This window comes from Notothenia rossii, assembly GCF_949606895.1.
Source record: "Notothenia rossii genome assembly, chromosome: 3".
Classification (NCBI taxonomy): domain Eukaryota; kingdom Metazoa; phylum Chordata; class Actinopteri; order Perciformes; family Nototheniidae; genus Notothenia; species Notothenia rossii.
In genome coordinates, this window is record NC_136901.1 from 43,036,302 (window position 1) to 43,055,879 (window position 19,578).

General features: G+C 45.1%; 1 protein-coding gene across 2 annotated transcripts; it reads left to right on the forward strand.

The window, feature by feature from the left end:
• Nucleotides 1–516: 516 nt before the first annotated feature.
• Nucleotides 517–3,576, forward strand: LOC307033261 (cell adhesion molecule CEACAM20-like). 2 transcript variants are annotated; one of them, XM_079671671.1, is made up of 5 exons: nucleotides 517–674; nucleotides 842–1,061; nucleotides 1,476–1,724; nucleotides 2,127–2,366; nucleotides 2,458–3,576. In XM_079671671.1, exons 1-5 carry the CDS (start codon nucleotides 660–662, stop codon nucleotides 2,589–2,591), a joined length of 858 nt encoding a protein of 285 aa, XP_079527797.1. In that variant the 5' UTR covers nucleotides 517–659; the 3' UTR covers nucleotides 2,592–3,576. The 2 variants fall into 2 exon arrangements, with proteins under 2 accessions (XP_079527797.1, XP_079527798.1); XM_079671672.1 differs by lacking the exon at nucleotides 842–1,061 and having other exon boundaries at nucleotides 546–674.
• Nucleotides 3,577–19,578: the final 16,002 nt, after the last annotated feature.

Sequence of the window (19,578 nt, forward strand, 5' to 3'; positions counted from 1 at the left end):
TTTCTGCGAAAGCATTGAAACACTGAAAGTCATGAATACTTTCAGATCAGCCTCACAGCACTGTGCAGAAACAAACAGTGTCACGTGTGTGTTCAGAAATAAGTATATGTTTTATGTGAGGGACTGCAGATGGAAATTAGCTCAAAGCTAAATCTGGCATATTTACACTTGACACATTTATTGTTTTAAGTGTTCATTGATATACAATGTCCCTGCCAAATAAACAATTACAAAAAAACTTGTGCATTCATATTATTACACGTCTGCCTGCAAACTTTGATAACACATTTTATATTTTCATATTAGTTTTTATTCAACCCATTCAACAGAACACATTTAGGCATGTTTCTGCAAAAGTATTGAGACACTGAAAGTCATGAATACTTTCAGATCAGCCTCACAGCACTGAGCAGAAACACACAGTGTCACGTGTGTGTTCAGAAACAAGCTGAACAGGAAGAGGAGGTGTTCATCTACATGTATTTCAGTCTGATGCTCAGCCATTCAGCAGGAAGTCAACATGGAGGTCACAGCTCTCTGCTTCACACCGTGTGAGTTTGACTCATTCCAGTTTATAGACTAACTAATAAAAGAGATAATGGTTCATACTCAGTTTCCTTCCTTGGTCTGTTCCGTGATGCTTATTATCCTCGGTGCACATGTTCAGAACAACGGTAAGCAGGACTTTTTACACTAACTGTGCACATTGAGAGGGAATATCACTACGGGCTGCATTTGTATTGATAACGTGATTCATGTCAGACTTTTCCAGTGAGTTTTTATATTTGTTTTTCAATCAGAAGCAGCTTATCGTTAGCGTATCGTTCCAACGCGACTGCAGGTCTTTGAACAGGAGTCAGTCTACTTTCACTGCGAGGGTCTCGACGGCTCCACTCAGCTGAGAGGGATCAGGGATGCTGGGGAGTTTATTTCCACTTGTAGTGAGAGGACCCCCGTACTATACTGCACCATTAAAAGAGCCTATAGTAGAGATAGTGGAGATTACTGGTGTGAGGCTGACAGAGGAGAAAGGAGCCACAGTGTCACCATCTCTGTCAATGGTGGGTTAAAGGCTTCATAATAAGTACATTGCATGAAATGTCTTTAATTATCTTCAGAAATGTAACAACACAAGGCAATGAGAGAGCTAAAAGAAGAGATTTAACGGATAGTGTCAAATCGAACACCATAAAGTGAGCAATCAAGTATTTTACTACAATAACAGAGTTTTTTTAATGTTCTGGATAGTCCTGTCCTGCCTGAGAGAGAGGGCAGCGCTGTGATTAATATTCACCTCTGTGCAGATACTGCTTTACGTGACCATTTAGAATCTGATTAACTTATAATTTTGTTTTTTTCAAATATTTTCAGTCAGGCATGTTTTCAACTCTACATTCAAAGTATTTCAGGATGTCATCTCTGTCCTCTCTCAAATTGTTCTTAAATAACTCACATGTTTTCTCCATGTTGTTCAGCTGGCTCTGTGATCCTGGAGAGTCCCGTCCTCCCTGTGAGAGAGGGCAGCGCTGTGACTCTGAGCTGCAGAAACAAGACGACCACTTCCTCCATCCTCTCAGCTGACTTCTATAAAGATGGCCGCCTCATCAGGAGCAGCTCTACAGGAAACATCACCATCCAAAGAGTTTCTAAATCTGATGAAGGACTCTACAAGTGCAGCATCTCTGAGGGTGGAGAATCACCAGAGAGCTGGCTGGCTGTCAGAGGTGAGATAATATATTTATGAGATAATCTAATTAAACGCCAAAGAACTTAAGAGAGAGCTAAAATAAGAGGTAATTCAAATTTAGTGTGGACAAAGTGAGATATAATGTGAGTCACTTTAATGACAGACGTTTCTTTGTTTGTATGTTTCTGAGTTACGATTATCTAGTGAAGCACAGTGATCTACTTCATGCCAGGCGTGTGTGTTATGCAGATGGATTTTAGAGCCCACTTGAAGCCATTTGGATCAGCAGTTCTGTAGAAAACTGTAAAAACCTGTTCACCCTGCTTGGACTTCAACCCACCCTTTAAACCCAAGAAGCTACGGCACGACCACATCCTGGACAGGCTCTGCACTAATGTCTTTAAATGTTATGACAGGATTTAAAACATTTATTTCTCAGCTGGCTCTGTGATCCTGGAGAGTCCTCTCCTCCCTGTGAGAGACAGAGAATCTGTGACTCTGAGCTGCAGAAACCAGATCTCCATCCTCTCAGCTGATTTCTACAAAGATGGCCGCCTCATCAAGAGCAGCTCTTCAGGAAACATGAACATCCACAGAGTTTCTAAATCTGATGAAGGACTCTACAAGTGCAGCATCTCTGATGGTGGAGAATCACCAGAGAGCTGGCTGGCTGTCAGAGGTGAGATATTGCATTATAACTAACATTTGGGGGATATATATCTGGAGTTTCTGGGTTATATATATATATTTATGTTGTGTTGTGTTTGCAGCTGTTCCCTCGTCGGATCACTCTCTTCACGTCCTCCTCGTCCTAAGGACTGTGTTCACCGTAGTGATGGTGGCTCTGCTGCTGCTGCTGGTGGGACTGCTGCATTCTGGGAAACTCAGGGTTACACAGAAATAACTCATGTAAAGAGATTAGAGTTTGGTCATCAACACAATGAACACCACGAGCCGAGGACATTATCACTTTCTTTGGCGCTTTTTTTATCTCTTCTTTTGTTCAGGTTGAGTGTGAGGTGTGTAACTTCTCTGTGTCTCATGATTGTACGAGCAGCAGCTGTTAGACTTTCTCCCACTCAAGACAAAGTAAAAAACCACAGAGGTACTGACTGACGCATGCATTTATTTTAAAAGGCGAGCTGAGGGTATGTTGTTCTGAGTTTTATTTTAGACTCCAGATACTTTCAGCTTCTCAGACACAACCCACAGAACATGTTTTTATTTAAATGTATGTGAATATGTAGAAGAGGCTTTCAAGAGGCTTTGTAGAAACAGAAAAACATTTAAGTTTTATGGCGTAACTTAAATTGAGTAATATATATTAGGAAATATAGTAACACAATTTTAATTAAGTTAAACAAAATACTGCTACCGCCTCACAAGCATGGTAGCATTGTCGCTGTTAGCATTTTAGCATGCTAAATGTAGCCTATAGCTCAAAGGACAGCTGTGCAGCCTCACAGAGCTGCTAACATAACTGTAGAAGTTGTAGACATGAAAATTAACAACTTATCTCTACTGTTTATTTTAATAAAAAACAATAAACATTTGAGTAAACACAACTTATTTTGCAAACATATCATTAACAGATACTGCTAGAAAAATACAAATAAAAAAGTATCTTTGTTTTCAATTGTAAGTAGCACCCCATGGGACATGTATTAAAAACAAACATGGAAGTTGGTATTTCCTAAAGCGAACATTATCAAAGCTGCACATCAGCTTCTGAACCTATCAATATAAAACACAATTTCAAACATTTCCATATCTGAGATTTCTAAATTATATATTTTTTTACGAAAATAGTAGATTTTCAGTCAAATATAAAAGCAGTGGCCATCAATCAAAGGGAGATCTGTTTACCACAAAACATGTTTTAAATTGTTGAATAGCAGAATAATAAAAGTGTGTCTGTAAATGGTTGATCTCCTCGTCTTCACTGAGCGTCACAACAACCTGTGTTTGAGCAGGAAGTCATGCTGTTCCTGTTTATAATGTTTATAATGGGAACTTTCTCTCATGACTCATCTCATCTCAATTTGAGGTACTTCCTGAAACTCCTGCTTTATGTGTTTTTGCAATTGAGAGTTTTATTTGAAACTTCTAATAAAAGTGCAGTAAGATCAACAGAGCAGAACAAACGAGGTTCATTATTCTGTTTAGGTGGATGTTATACATAGTTCATGCTTCTTTCCAGTGTTGCTGCAGAGGGAAACCTGCAGTCTGTCTCCAGAGCTCCAGGGTTTCATTGTCCACCATACCACCTGAGTGGGAGGAAAACTTTGACCACAATCTCGTGCCCATATCTGTAAAATACAAAATCACAGACTTACAAGCAGAATCATTGGATCATGAAATAATTTAAATAATAATGTATTTTGTTATGTTCTTATGTTTTAAAATATAATTCAGTCTTCAAATAAACAAAGAAAAGGAAAAATGAAAAAACAAAAAGTCCATCAAGAAAGACTCACAGTGAGAGTTTTTCCAGCCTTGAGTTCAAACTGATGAGGAAAAGTGTACATAATGGGATTGTTGTCGTTAACCTGCAGATGTAACTCCCAGTCTTCCAGATGTTTGTCCTGCAGGAAGTTAAATAAGGTGAGAGACAGAGAGACTAACACAATTAATCAGATTTTTAACCCACTGTGTTTAGATTAAATGGCAACAAGAGAAACTGGATTCTAGGACAATCCGTTCATCATTAATGAGTCATCATGATACTTTAAAAACCTTATTTAAAATACTGTGAGTGAAATTGTACTAATTTATAAAGTCCCCATACAGAGTGCATCAACCCAAACCACATTTACCTCAGTGGATGTGTTTCTGAGGCGGATACTTTTGCCATGTTGGTGGACATCAATATTAAATCCTGAGTCTGAGGTCTGATTCTCCGAGCTGACGTAGAGCAGCTCCTCATTATTCTCAGTTTGTTGCACTCCACATTTACTTTGATTCATCTAAGAGGGAGACAACACACACAAAACGACTTCAACATAATTAAACCAGCTTGTGTGTGTGTGTGTGTGTGTGTGTGTGTGTGTGTGTGTGTGTGTGTGTGTGTGTGTGTGTGTGTGTGTGTGTGTGTGTGTGTGTGTGTGTGTGTGTGTGTAAGTGAGTGAGTGAGTGAGTGAGTGTGTGTAATATGTGTGTGTGTGTGTGGGTGTGTGTCTGTGTGTGTGTGTGTGTGTGTATGTATGTGTGTGTGTGTGTGTGTTTGTGTGTGTGTGTGTGGGTGTGCATTTGTGTGTGTGTGTGTGTGTGTGTGTGTGTGTGTGTGCGTGCGTGCGTGTGTGTGTGTGAGTGTCTCTGTGTGTGTGAGTGTCTCTGTGTGTGTGTGTGTGTGTGTTTGTTTGTTTGTTTGTGTGTGTGTGTGTGTTTGTAATATGTGTGTGTGTGTGTGTGTGTGTGTGTGTGTGTGTGTACGTACGGGATACGACCATGGAGCGGGCTTGAACGTGGTCATGAATAAGAAACGAACTGGCACTGGACAAGTGGGGGCTAACACAATATATACCCAAGGTGAGGGGAACAGGTGGAAACAATCAGGGCGGGGAAACCAATCACGAACACCGGAGACACATAGGGGCGGGGAGCATGGAGTTCTGAAACGAGAGGAAGAATACTTATTACAATTAGACAGAGGGCACAGAACAAAGGGACATGACAAAACTAATATAAAGAATAGCCTTTCATGATAAGTTTCAGAGACATGACAGTACCCCCCCTTCTAGGGACGGCTCCTGGTGGCCCAGGCTCCTCCGAATTGAGGCGATCAAAATCCTCAATGAGGCTTTTGTCTTCAATGAAGCGGGAGGAAATCCAACACCGCTCCTCCGGGCCGCACCCTTCCCAGTCGACAAGGAGCTGCCGCCCTCTGCCCCTCTTCCGTGCAGCCAAGAGAGTTTTGACCGTGTAGACCGGACCACCATCGATCATTCGGGGGGGCGGGGGGGGCTTGGTGGTGGGAACCATGGCGCTCTCCTTCAGAGGCTTTAGTTTCCCCACATGGAAGGTGGGATGCACCTTCATGGACCTGGGAAGCCGTAGTCTTACTGAAGCCGGGTTGATGACCTTAGTGATGGGAAAGGGACCCACAAATCGGGGAGCCAACTTGCGAGAGAGTACGTGGAGGGGAAGGTCCCGCGTAGAAAGCCAGACTTTTTGGCCTGGCTGGTACACAGGGGCTGGTCGGCGTCTTCGGTCTGCTGCTCGTTTCATAAGCGCTGAGTTTCTGCAGAGGATTTTCTTAGCCACAGCCCACACGCGATGGCAACGCCTGATCAGAGCGTGGGCAGACGGGACCGTGACCTCTCTCTCCGTGGCTGGGAACAGTGGCGGCTGGTAACCATAAACACAATCAAATGGTGACAGGCCTGTGGCAGATGTAGGAAGGATTTTGTGCGCGTACTCAACCCAGGTGAGGTGCTCGCTCCAGGAGGAGGGATTCTGGGAAACCAGGCAGCGCAGGCAGGTCTCCAGTTCCTGGTTCAGGCGCTCTGTCTGGCCGTTAGACTCCGGGTGGTATCCAGACGAGAGACTGACCGTGGCACCGATGAGGCTGCAGAACTCCTGCCAGAAACGTGACACAAACTGGGGACCTCGGTCGGAGACAATATCCTTCGGGAAACCATGGAGGCGAAACACATTACTCATCATGACCTCCGCCGTTTCCTTGGCTGAGGGCACTTTGGGCAGAGCAATAAAATTTGTCATTTTGGAAAAACGGTCCACCACTGTGAGAACTGTGGTGTTGCCTCTAGAGATAGGAAGGCCCGTGACGAAGTCCATGGGAATATCCGACCAGGGTCTGTTGGGAATAGGAAGTTGTTGTAATAATCCCATCCGCGCCCTGGAAGAGGTCTTGTTGCGAGCGCAGACAGGGCACGCCTCTACATACTCCTTCACCTCCTTCTCCATGGATGTCCACCAGAAACGCTGCTTTATGATGAACATGGTTCTTTTAACTCCAGGGTGACATGTGAGCAACGAAGTGTGAGCCCAGTGGATCACCTGTGGTCGCTCGGCTTCCCGAACGAATAGCCGGTGAGGCGGGCAACCCCTGGGTGCAGGAGCCCCACCATTAGCTCGCATCACCTCCTTCTCCACTTTCCAAGTCAGCGCTCCTACCACACGGTTCAACTCGGTTTTTGTGATCGGTCCAGACCACAAAAGGACGCTCGGCTCCCTCCAACCAATGCCTCCACTCTTCCAATGCCAGCTTCACGGCCAGCAACTCACGGTTTCCCAAATCATAATTTTTCTCCGCCGGGGAGAGCTTCCTGGACAGGAAAGCGCAGGGGTGAAGCTTGTTGTCCTTCTGTTGGCGCTGGGAGAGGACCGCTCCCACCCCCTCGTTGGAGGCATCCACTTCCACCACAAACTGGCGAGTGGGATCCGGCAGGGTAAGTATGGGGGCAGTGGTGAACATCTTTTTAAGCCGAGAGAAAGCCTCCTCAGCCTGAGGAGACCACAAAAAAGGCACCTGAGGGGACGTAAGGAAATGAAGAGGGGCTGCAATATTACATTTTTTTACATTACATTGCATTTAGCTGACGCTTTTATCCAAAGCGACTTACAATAAGTGCATTCGACCAGGAAGATACAACCTTTAAGAAAACCGAATCATATAAGTCCATCAGGTTTCATAGAGCCAAACATTTCAAGTGCTACTCAACTGGCATTTAGAAAGCCAGCCCTTTATTAGTATATAAGTGCTTTGTTAGTAATTCTATCGCTCGAAGTGGAGTCTAAAGAGATGAGTTTTCAGTTTGCGTCGGAAGATGTATAAGCTATCTGCTGTCCTGATTTCAATGGGGAGCTCATTCCACCATTTTGGAGCCAGGATAGCAAACCCACGTGTTTTTGCTGACGGGAACTTGGGTCCCCCTCGCAGTGCGGGTGCAGCGAGCTGTTTGGCTGATGCAGAGCGGAGTGCACGTGCTGGGGTGTACGGTTTAACCATGTCCTGGATGTAGGAAGGGCCAGATCCATTCACAGCATGGTACGCAAGTACCAGTGTCTTGAAGTGGATTCTAGCAGTTACTGGAAGCCAGTGAAGGGAGCGGAGGAGCGGTGTGGTGTGGGAGAATTTGGGAAGGTTGAAGACCAGACGAGCCGCTGCATTCTGGATGAGCTGCAGAGGTCGGATGGCACATGCAGGTAGACCAGCCAGGAGGGAGTTGCAGTAGTCTAGGCGTGAGATGACGAGAGCCTGGACCAGAATCTGCACTGATGTCTGGGTCAGCTGGGGACGTATCCTCCTGATGTTGTAAAGAGTGTATCTGCAGCAGCGGGTTGTAGCAGAGATGTTTGCAGTGAAGGACAGTTTGTTATCTAGGACCACACCCAGATTCCTTGCAGTCTGAGTCGGGGAAACAACAGAGGTGCCGATGTTGATTGTTAGGTCAAGAGTGGGACAATCTTTTCCCGGAAGGAAGAGCAGTTCAGTCTTGTCAAGGTTGAGCTTGAGGTGATGAGCAGACATCCACCGAGAGATGTCTGCTAGGCAAGCAGAGATGCGTGCGACGACCTGGGTCTCTGAGCGGGGAAAGGACAGAATTAGTTGGGTGTCGTCAGCGTAGCAGTGGTATGAAAAACCATGCGGGCTAATGACAGACCCGAGCGAGTTTGTGTACAGGGAGAAGAGGAGGGGACCAAGAACCGAGCCCTGAGGGACCCCTGTAGTTAATTGACAAGGGTCGGACTCGGACCCTCTCCAAGTAACCCTGTAGGTGCGGTCGTTGAGGTATGAGGTGAGGAGGGAAAGTGCAGTGCCTGAAACTCCAAGTTCTTGGAGAGTGCGAAGGAGGATCCGATGGTTCACTGTGTCGAATGCAGCAGACAGGTCCAGAAGGATGATGACAGAGGAGAGGGAGGCTGCTTTAGCAGTGTGCAGTTCGTCAGAGACAGCAAGGAGAGCAGTTTCTGTTGAGTGACCTGCCTTGAAACCAGACTGGTGCGGATCCAGAAGGTTGTTCTGATGGAGATAACAGGAGAGTTGTTTAAAGACAGCGCGTTCAAGTGTTTTAGACAGGAACGGGAGGAGAGAGACGGGCCTGTAGTTAATAACATCAGACGGATTGAGAGTGGGTTTCTTAAGGAGAGGGTTTACTCTTGCCTCCTTGAGACTGTTTGGAAAGTGACCAGAAGTTAGAGAAGTGTTGATGAAATGGGTGAGAAATGGTAGAATATCAGGAGCGATAGTCTGAAGGAGGTTTGAGGGGATAGGGTCCAGAGAACAGGTGGTAGGACGGGCAGAGGTAACAAGGGTAAGAACCTCACTTGGAGAGAGAGGGGAGAAGGAGGTCAGTGTGTGGGTGAAGGGAGGGTCTGGTGACCCAGCGGTGAGTAAAGGTGAGTCAGAAAAAGAGGACCGAATATCATCAACCTTTTTTTCAAAGTGGTTAACAAAGTCGCTTGACAGAAGGGAGGAGGGGGGAGGTGCTTTGGGGGGGTCCAAGAGGGTGGAGAAGATAGAAAATAGTTTTTTGGGATTGGAATAGGAAGATTGGATCTTATCTTGAAAGAAAGTGCTTTTTGCCTGAGAGATGGAAGCAGAGAAAGAGGAGAGGAGAGCCTGATAGGTTAGGAGGTCGTCATGGTGTTTGGATTTCCACCATTTCCGCTCTGCTGCCCGAAGGATGGTTCTATTAGCACGCAGTGCGTCATTTAGCCAGGGAGCAGGAGGGGACTGACGAGCCGGCCGCGATGTGAGAGGACAGAGAGAGTCCAGAGAGGATGAGAGAGTAGAGAGGAGAGTTTTTGCAGCAGCGTTTGGAGGCAGGAGTTGGAACGAGTCAGAGGAAGGGAGGGCTGAGAGCACCGATGAGGCAAAGGTAGAGGGGGAGAGGGAACGGAGGTTACGGCGGACAGGAGCAGAGTTAGAAGAGATTAGGTTGTTATGTTTGGAAAGGGTTAGAGAGAATGAAATGAAGAAGTGATCGGATGTGTGGAGCGGGTTTACAGAGAGGTTAGAAGTAGAGCAGTTCCTTGAGAATATGAGATCAAGGACATTGCCAGCTTTATGAGTTGGTGGGGATGGAGACAGTGAGAAAGCAAAGGTGGTTAACAGGGATGTTAGTTCAGATATCTTCCCTGTCTGGAGGTTGAAATCTCCGAGAAGTACAGCGGGAGGGCCAGTTTCAGGGATGTGTGAGAGGAGATTATCTAATTCCTCCAAGAAGTCCCCCAAGGCGCCTGGTGGACGGTAGAGAACAACAATGGTTAATTGTATAGGATGGGTTACTGTGACGGCATGGAATTCAAAGGTGGAAGGAGTGAAATTAGGTAGCTTGAAGAGGGAAAAGCTCCATTTGGGAGAGAGCAGGAGACCAGTGCCACCTCCTCTGCCAGAGGGTCTGGGTGTATGGGAGAAGGAATATGCTGTGGAGAGAGCTGCTGGGGTGGATGTGTTGGATGGAGTGATCCAGGTCTCCGTGAGAGCAAGGAAATCCAGAGACTGCAGGGAAGCGTAGCCAGAGATGAAGTCAGCCTTAGGGACAGCTGACTGGCAGTTCCACAGGCCCCCTGAAACGAGATGTTGGATCTCAGTGGAGCATGTGGGATAGACGAGAGCAGGCCGGTGAAATCGATTAGGAGAAACACGGGGCCAGTGATAATTGCGAGAAGACACATGAACAAGAATGCAGAAAATACACATGATTATAGCATGAGGGGCTAGAGAACCCAAGAGAATTGAATAAAACTAAATAACACCAGCGATACTTGGCGCAATCAGAGTAGGATTTGCCTCCTCTTTGCCTCCCACGTGACTCCCACAGGACTCTTAATGTCTTTGTCAGTCTTCGTCTGGCTGACGCTGACGCTCCAGGAAAAACGCAACCCAAGATGGATACCTGATTGCTCAGTTCTCACAGCTTTGGGGGCACGCCCCTGTAATTAGTTAACTATTTTCTGCTGATGGGCGACAGCAGAGTCTTCCTACCTATTGTAATGCACACTTGAGGGGCGTGACTCACTGAGACCTGAGTTACAGCTGCTGGACTTGAGCAGATCTGAGATTTTAAAATCTCTCAGAAATCGCCGTTTTAGCTACAATAACTACAGAACAATTATACAGAGTAGAATAAATGAAACAGAGAAGTCTATTTAAACAAGAATAGAACTTACAGTGATTGCTGAGTCAGTATCGATAGTGTCCTCACCGAGTCTGGATGCACACTCAGTTATTCTGATTTGAAATGCGCTATTTAAAATGTTTTTCGGCTGGGAGGCGTTTTGCACTTCACGCAATCAGCAGAGTCTTCCTACCTATTGGAATGCACACTTGAGGGGCGTGACTCACTGAGACCTGAGTTACAGCTGCTGGACTTGAGCAGATCTGAGATTTTAAAATCTCTCAGAAATCGCCGTTTTAGCTACAATAACTACAGAACAATTATACAGAGTAGAATAAATGAAACAGAGAAGTCTATTTAAACAAGAATAGAACTTACAGTGATTGCTGAGTCAGTATCGATAGTGTCCTCACCGAGTCTGGATGCACACTCAGTTATTCTGATTTGAAATGCGCTATTTAAAATGTTTTTCGGCTGGGAGGCGTTTTGCACTTCACGCAATCAGCAGAGTCTTCCTACCTATTGGAATGCACACTTGAGGGGCGTGACTCACTGAGACCTGAGTTACAGCTGCTGGACTTGAGCAGATCTGAGATTTTAAAATCTCTCAGAAATCGCCGTTTTAGCTACAATAACTACAGAACAATTATACAGAGTAGAATAAATGAAACAGAGAAGTCTATTTAAACAAGAATAGAACTTACAGTGATTGCTGAGTCAGTATCGATAGTGTCCTCACCGAGTCTGGATGCACACTCAGTTATTCTGATTTGAAATGCGCCATTTAAAATGTTTTTCGGCTGGGAGGCGTTTTGCACTTCACGCAATCAGCAGAGTCTTCCTACCTATTGGAATGCACACTTGAGGGGCGTGACTCACTGAGACCTGAGTTACAGCTGCTGGACTTGAGCAGATCTGAGATTTTAAAATCTCTCAGAAATCGCCGTTTTAGCTACAATAACTACAGAACAATTATACAGAGTAGAATAAATGAAACAGAGAAGTCTATTTAAACAAGAATAGAACTTACAGTGATTGCTGAGTCAGTATCGATAGTGTCCTCACCGAGTCTGGATGCACACTCAGTTATTCTGATTTGAAATGCGCTATTTAAAATGTTTTTCGGCTGGGAGGCGTTTTGCACTTCACGCAATCAGCAGAGTCTTCCTACCTATTGGAATGCACACTTGAGGGGCGTGACTCACTGAGACCTGAGTTACAGCTGCTGGACTTGAGCAGATCTGAGATTTTAAAATCTCTCAGAAATCGCCGTTTTAGCTACAATAACTACAGAACAATTATACAGAGTAGAATAAATGAAACAGAGAAGTCTATTTAAACAAGAATAGAACTTACAGTGATTGCTGAGTCAGTATCGATAGTGTCCTCACCGAGTCTGGATGCACACTCAGTTATTCTGATTTGAAATGCGCTATTTAAAATGTTTTTCGGCTGGGAGGCGTTTTGCACTTCACGCAATCAGCAGAGTCTTCCTACCTATTGGAATGCACACTTGAGGGGCGTGACTCACTGAGACCTGAGTTACAGCTGCTGGACTTGAGCAGATCTGAGATTTTAAAATCTCTCAGAAATCGCCGTTTTAGCTACAATAACTACAGAACAATTATACAGAGTAGAATAAATGAAACAGAGAAGTCTATTTAAACAAGAATAGAACTTACAGTGATTGCTGAGTCAGTATCGATAGTGTCCTCACCGAGTCTGGATGCACACTCAGTTATTCTGATTTGAAATGCGCTATTTAAAATGTTTTTCGGCTGGGAGGCGTTTTGCACTTCACGCAATCAGCAGAGTCTTCCTACCTATTGGAATGCACACTTGAGGGGCGTGACTCACTGAGACCTGAGTTACAGCTGCTGGACTTGAGCAGATCTGAGATTTTAAAATCTCTCAGAAATCGCCGTTTTAGCTACAATAACTACAGAACAATTATACAGAGTAGAATAAATGAAACAGAGAAGTCTATTTAAACAAGAATAGAACTTACAGTGATTGCTGAGTCAGTATCGATAGTGTCCTCACCGAGTCTGGATGCACACTCAGTTATTCTGATTTGAAATGCGCTATTTAAAATGTTTTTCGGCTGGGAGGCGTTTTGCACTTCACGCAATCAGCAGAGTCTTCCTACCTATTGGAATGCACACTTGAGGGGCGTGACTCACTGAGACCTGAGTTACAGCTGCTGGACTTGAGCAGATCTGAGATTTTAAAATCTCTCAGAAATCGCCGTTTTAGCTACAATAACTACAGAACAATTATACAGAGTAGAATAAATGAAACAGAGAAGTCTATTTAAACAAGAATAGAACTTACAGTGATTGCTGAGTCAGTATCGATAGTGTTCTCACCGAGTCTGGATGCACACTCAGTTATTCTGATTTGAAATGCGCTATTTAAAATGTTTTTCGGCTGGGAGGCGTTTTGCACTTCACGCAATCAGCAGAGTCTTCCTACCTATTGGAATGCACACTTGAGGGGCGTGACTCACTGAGACCTGAGTTACAGCTGCTGGACTTGAGCAGATCTGAGATTTTAAAATCTCTCAGAAATCGCCGTTTTAGCTACAATAACTACAGAACAATTATACAGAGTAGAATAAATGAAACAGAGAAGTCTATTTAAACAAGAATAGAACTTACAGTGATTGCTGAGTCAGTATCGATAGTGTCCTCACCGAGTCTGGATGCACACTCAGTTATTCTGATTTGAAATGCGCTATTTAAAATGTTTTTCGGCTGGGAGGCGTTTTGCACTTCACGCAATCAGCAGAGTCTTCCTACCTATTGGAATGCACACTTGAGGGGCGTGACTCACTGAGACCTGAGTTACAGCTGCTGGACTTGAGCAGATCTGAGATTTTAAAATCTCTCAGAAATCGCCGTTTTAGCTACAATAACTACAGAACAATTATACAGAGTAGAATAAATGAAACAGAGAAGTCTATTTAAACAAGAATAGAACTTACAGTGATTGCTGAGTCAGTATCGATAGTGTCCTCACCGAGTCTGGATGCACACTCAGTTATTCTGATTTGAAATGCGCTATTTAAAATGTTTTTCGGCTGGGAGGCGTTTTGCACTTCACGCAATCAGCAGAGTCTTCCTACCTATTGGAATGCACACTTGAGGGGCGTGACTCACTGAGACCTGAGTTACAGCTGCTGGACTTGAGCAGATCTGAGATTTTAAAATCTCTCAGAAATCGCCGTTTTAGCTACAATAACTACAGAACAATTATACAGAGTAGAATAAATGAAACAGAGAAGTCTATTTAAACAAGAATAGAACTTACAGTGATTGCTGAGTCAGTATCGATAGTGTCCTCACCGAGTCTGGATGCACACTCAGTTATTCTGATTTGAAATGCGCTATTTAAAATGTTTTTCGGCTGGGAGGCGTTTTGCACTTCACGCAATCAGCAGAGTCTTCCTACCTATTGGAATGCACACTTGAGGGGCGTGACTCACTGAGACCTGAGTTACAGCTGCTGGACTTGAGCAGATCTGAGATTTTAAAATCTCTCAGAAATCGCCGTTTTAGCTACAATAACTACAGAACAATTATACAGAGTAGAATAAATGAAACAGAGAAGTCTATTTAAACAAGAATAGAACTTACAGTGATTGCTGAGTCAGTATCGATAGTGTCCTCACCGAGTCTGGATGCACACTCAGTTATTCTGATTTGAAATGCGCTATTTAAAATGTTTTTCGGCTGGGAGGCGTTTTGCACTTCACGCAATCAGCAGAGTCTTCCTACCTATTGGAATGCACACTTGAGGGGCGTGACTCACTGAGACCTGAGTTACAGCTGCTGGACTTGAGCAGATCTGAGATTTTAAAATCTCTCAGAAATCGCCGTTTTAGCTACAATAACTACAGAACAATTATACAGAGTAGAATAAATGAAACAGAGAAGTCTATTTAAACAAGAATAGAACTTACAGTGATTGCTGAGTCAGTATCGATAGTGTCCTCACCGAGTCTGGATGCACACTCAGTTATTCTGATTTGAAATGCGCTATTTAAAATGTTTTTCGGCTGGGAGGCGTTTTGCACTTCACGCAATCAGCAGAGTCTTCCTACCTATTGGAATGCACACTTGAGGGGCGTGACTCACTGAGACCTGAGTTACAGCTGCTGGACTTGAGCAGATCTGAGATTTTAAAATCTCTCAGAAATCGCCGTTTTAGCTACAATAACTACAGAACAATTATACAGAGTAGAATAAATGAAACAGAGAAGTCTATTTAAACAAGAATAGAACTTACAGTGATTGCTGAGTCAGTATCGATAGTGTCCTCACCGAGTCTGGATGCACACTCAGTTATTCTGATTTGAAATGCGCTATTTAAAATGTTTTTCGGCTGGGAGGCGTTTTGCACTTCACGCAATCAGCAGAGTCTTCCTACCTATTGGAATGCACACCTGAGGGGCGTGACTCACTGAGACCTGAGTTACAGCTGCTGGACTTGAGCAGATCTGAGATTTTAAAATCTCTCAGAAATCGCCGTTTTAGCTACAATAACTACAGAACAATTATACAGAGTAGAATAAATGAAACAGAGAAGTCTATTTAAACAAGAATAGAACTTACAGTGATTGCTGTATATAGCACTGAAGCTCCTCACCAAACGCCTTTAAAAATGAGCAAAGCCTAAAAACTGCTGCACTTTCTTGCGAGAGTCAGGTGTAGGCCAACTGGTTACTGCGCTAACCTTTGCTGGGTCTATCTTAACCTGACCTGGGGAGATGATGAAGCCCAAAAAAGTGACTGTCTCTGCATGAAATTCGCACTTTTCGGCTTTGACAAACAACATATTTTGGAGCAGTTTTTGTAGAACCTGGTGGGCATGTTGTTTGTGGGTGTCAAGGTCAGGGGAGTAGATCAGGATGTCGTCCAGATAGACAAAAACGAAACGGTTCAGAAACTCCCTCAACACATCGTTAATCAAAGCCTGGAAAACTGCAGGGGCGTTTGACAGTCCAAACGGCATGACAAGGTATTCATAATGGCCTGAAGGTGTGTTGAACCCCGTCTTCCATTCATCGCCCTCCCTGATCCTGACCAAATGATAGGCGTTACGCAGGTCTAACTTGGTCAAGACCTTGGCATCCTGAAGCTGCTCGAAAGCGGGCGAGATGAGAGGAAGGGGGTACCGGTTTTTAACTGTAATGTCATTGAGAGGTGAGTAGTCAATACAGGGCCTAAGAGACCCATCCTTTTTGCCAAAAAAAAAAACCCTGCACCTGCTGGGGATGAGGAAGGGCGAATAAGCCCTGCTTTGAGGGAGGCATCAATATAGTCCTTCATGGCCTCTTTCTCAGTTCCTGAAATGGCATATAATCGACCTTTAGGAATGGAAGCCCCAGCAATCAAGTCAATAGCACAGTCATAGGGACGATGAGGAGGAAGAGCCATAGCCTTGGACTTACTAAAAACTTCCCTTAGATCGTGGTAGCAGGAGGGAACTGAGAGTACTTCAGGAAGATCTATCTTTGGGTCTGTTTCCTGCCTAAAACTCCCAGTGTTACATCTCCTGTCAATCTCCGCTACCTGCTTTAAACAATGATCAACGCAATCCTTGCCCCACCCCTCCATCCTCCCAGAGTGCCAATTTATGTGAGGGTTATGAAGTTTCAGCCAGGGAAACCCCAAAATGAGGGGATGTTGAGCTGAGTTAAAAAGATGAAATGACTCGTGATGTTTATCATTACATCTTATTTCTAAAGGCTCAGTTTGGTGAGTCACTTTGAACAACAGCCACCCATCGAGAGCACTGGCTTCAAGAGGCTGCGGTAGAGGTTTAGTTTTTATGTCCATTCTGTTTACTAAACCCCCAATCCATTAGTCTGCCCCTGAATCCACAAGAGCACCCTGAGTAAAAGCGTTGTCTCTGACATTTACCTGGATGCGGGCCAAAGTGTGAGGAGGAAAGTCAGAGGCAGAGAATCGGCTCACCAACGTCCTCCTCTTTATTGGTGAGCCTCCTCTTTTACCGGGCAAGTCGCTTGTGGATGACCGCGCTGACCGCAGTAGAAACACAAGCCTTCCCTGAATCGACGCTGACGTTCTGCCATAGAAAGCTTGGCGCGGCCCAACTGCATTGGCTCCTCCACGGAACCAGGGGGCGCTGTTGTCCGGGGCACGGGTGGTGAGTGGTGACGGGGCCTCCAAGAAGAAATGGTATACGACGGCGAGCGCCTCCTCTGGAGAGGCGGACCAACCGCAGCCTTGAATTTATCCCTTCTCCTCTCCGCCAAACGATTGTCTATTCTTATTGCCATGGATATGACGGAGTCCAAGTCAGCGGGCAGATCGAGATGCGTCAGCTGGTCTTGTAGGGGATCCGAGAGACCGCTGACGAATGCGTCGAACAGTGCAGCGGAGTTCCATCCGCTGTCGGCTGCAATAGTCCTGAACTCAATAGCATAATCAGCCACACTACGCTGATTCTGCCGCAGCTTGATCAGAGCCCGAGCTGCTTCTCTGCCCGGAGTGGTTTGATCGAAAATCTTCCTCATGGTGTCTATGAAGTCGGCCAGAGACCCACAGATGGGGGAGTCTCGGGACCACTCTGCCGTAGCCCACGCTGCTGCTCGGCCTGTGAGATGGGAGATCATGAAGCTCACTATGGAGTAATCCATTAGAAATGCAGCCAGTTGGTGTCGATAGTGTAACTCACACTGTACGATGAACGGTCGGCAGCCTTCCGAGTCCCCGGAAAATCTTTTCGGGTGTAGCCAGACGCAATGACGAGATGTGCGGCCCAGTCGCCGGGTCAGATCCAGTCGCCGCTGGGACCGGAGGAGTCGTGGGAGGAGAAGCAGCCTGCAGGTGAGTGAGCACACCCTGGACCTCAGCTGCCAGCAGATTCACCTGGGTTGTCACCGATGATTGTAGTTCTGCACGGCTGGTGGTTAGGTGCTGCACTCCGTGCTGTATGGCGGCCATCCGCTTTTCTTGTTGCCCAAGACTTTGGCCCTGAGAGCGGATGGCGTTCTTTAGCTGGTCTGAGTCGGCTGAGTTCATTTTAATGGCCAGTTCGTACTGTCAAGGGGAGAACTCTGAGGCATGAACTCAAATGCACAACTCAGACTCAAACTCGGGCGGTATTCAAAAATAAAGACTTTACTGGAAGTTACACAGTAACAAAAACAAGAAACACAAAATCACTCTTCCGAGGAAAAACTAAATGCAATAATCGTGAGCATGAGAAAACGGGATACAACCATGGAGCAGGCTTGAACGTGGTCATGATTAAGAAACGAACTGGCACTGGACAGGTGGGGGCTAACACAATATATACACAAGGTGAGGGGAACAGGTGGAAACAATCAGGGCGGGGAAACTAATCATGAACACAGGAGACACATAGGGGCGGGGAGCATGGAGTTCTGAAATGAGAGGAGGAATAATTATTACAATAAGACAGAGGGCACAGAACAAAGGGACATGACAAAACTAATATAAAGAATAGCCTTTCATGATAAGTTTCCGAGACATGACACTGCATGTGTGACCATTAAAGAGGGGTTCATCCCTCCGATTCTCTAGATAATAAACTCTGACCTGAGGCTGTGCAGCTACTCTAGTGTGTTTAAAAAGTGCCGGTCCTAACCTTTTTGTTACCTTAGGCAATATTTTAGCTGGCGCCCCCTCCCCCCCCCTTGATTGGGGTGGACCTCATTTCCTCTAAGGGGGACCGGGGGCATGACCCCGGGAAGAAATTATTAAACATTCTAAAGTGAAATATTTCAATCTGGTGCACATTGAGGGCAAAATTAAGAGACTAAATCTTTGGGGTCTCAAAAACCCTATGAACCGGGTGCAGGTCCCCTACCACCTGACCCGGGGGGCGCCACAGTGTATGGATGCTGGATGTATATGCAATCTACTGTAGGCCTAGTTCTGTTGTTGTTATTTCATATTTATTCTAAATAGTATTAGTAAAAACAATTCTAAAGAAATACTAAAAGTTAATCATTTTGAATGTTTTTCTGCTCCCCTTATTTGTGGCGCCCCCCATGGAGGGACGAGCATTCGACTAAACTTCCTATGATAAGATACGACATGTGCCGGCCGTGTGTTTATATCTTCAGCAGTGTGCATGGCTCTTCTGCCTGTAATGCAGAAAACCACCAGCAGGAGGTTCAGTTTGTGTGTTTGGTTTAAGGATGGTACCCACTTGTATGAATCTTCTTGTTTTGAGTTTGTTTCCTCATGATTTAAAGGTGGGGTATGTAACTTTGGAGAAACCAACTTGAGTGTGCTAGAATTTGAAAATACACAACCGGAAAAAATCTGCCACTTCCTCACAGAGCCCCTCCTCCAACACACACGAACACGCACATGACCAATGAGGGCACGAGATAAGTTTGTGCACAGATGGAAGGCTGACAGGCATGTAGGCCATCCAGTTACTTTAGCGGGACCGGCTCAGATGATTGGTCGTGCTTTTTACAGCGCCACGGCTTCCACAGAGGACATGTTTTTATGGATTTTTTGTCAAAGCACTTCAGATATTCATTGCTATCGGGATGTTCAGAGCATTCCATGGAATATAACAAAAAGTGTATCTCGAGCCGGTTTTTCAAACTTACCTACCCCACCTTTAATGGAGTTGATCACATTTATAAGGCAACATTTTGGGTAGGCCTGTTTCAACATGACCATACCTCTTTATGCACAAAGACAGCACACATTTTCCACTGTCTATAAGGCTACACTATGTTTTTTTTTCTCATGATGTTCACAGCCACGTGTTAACTGTTAACGGTTTCAT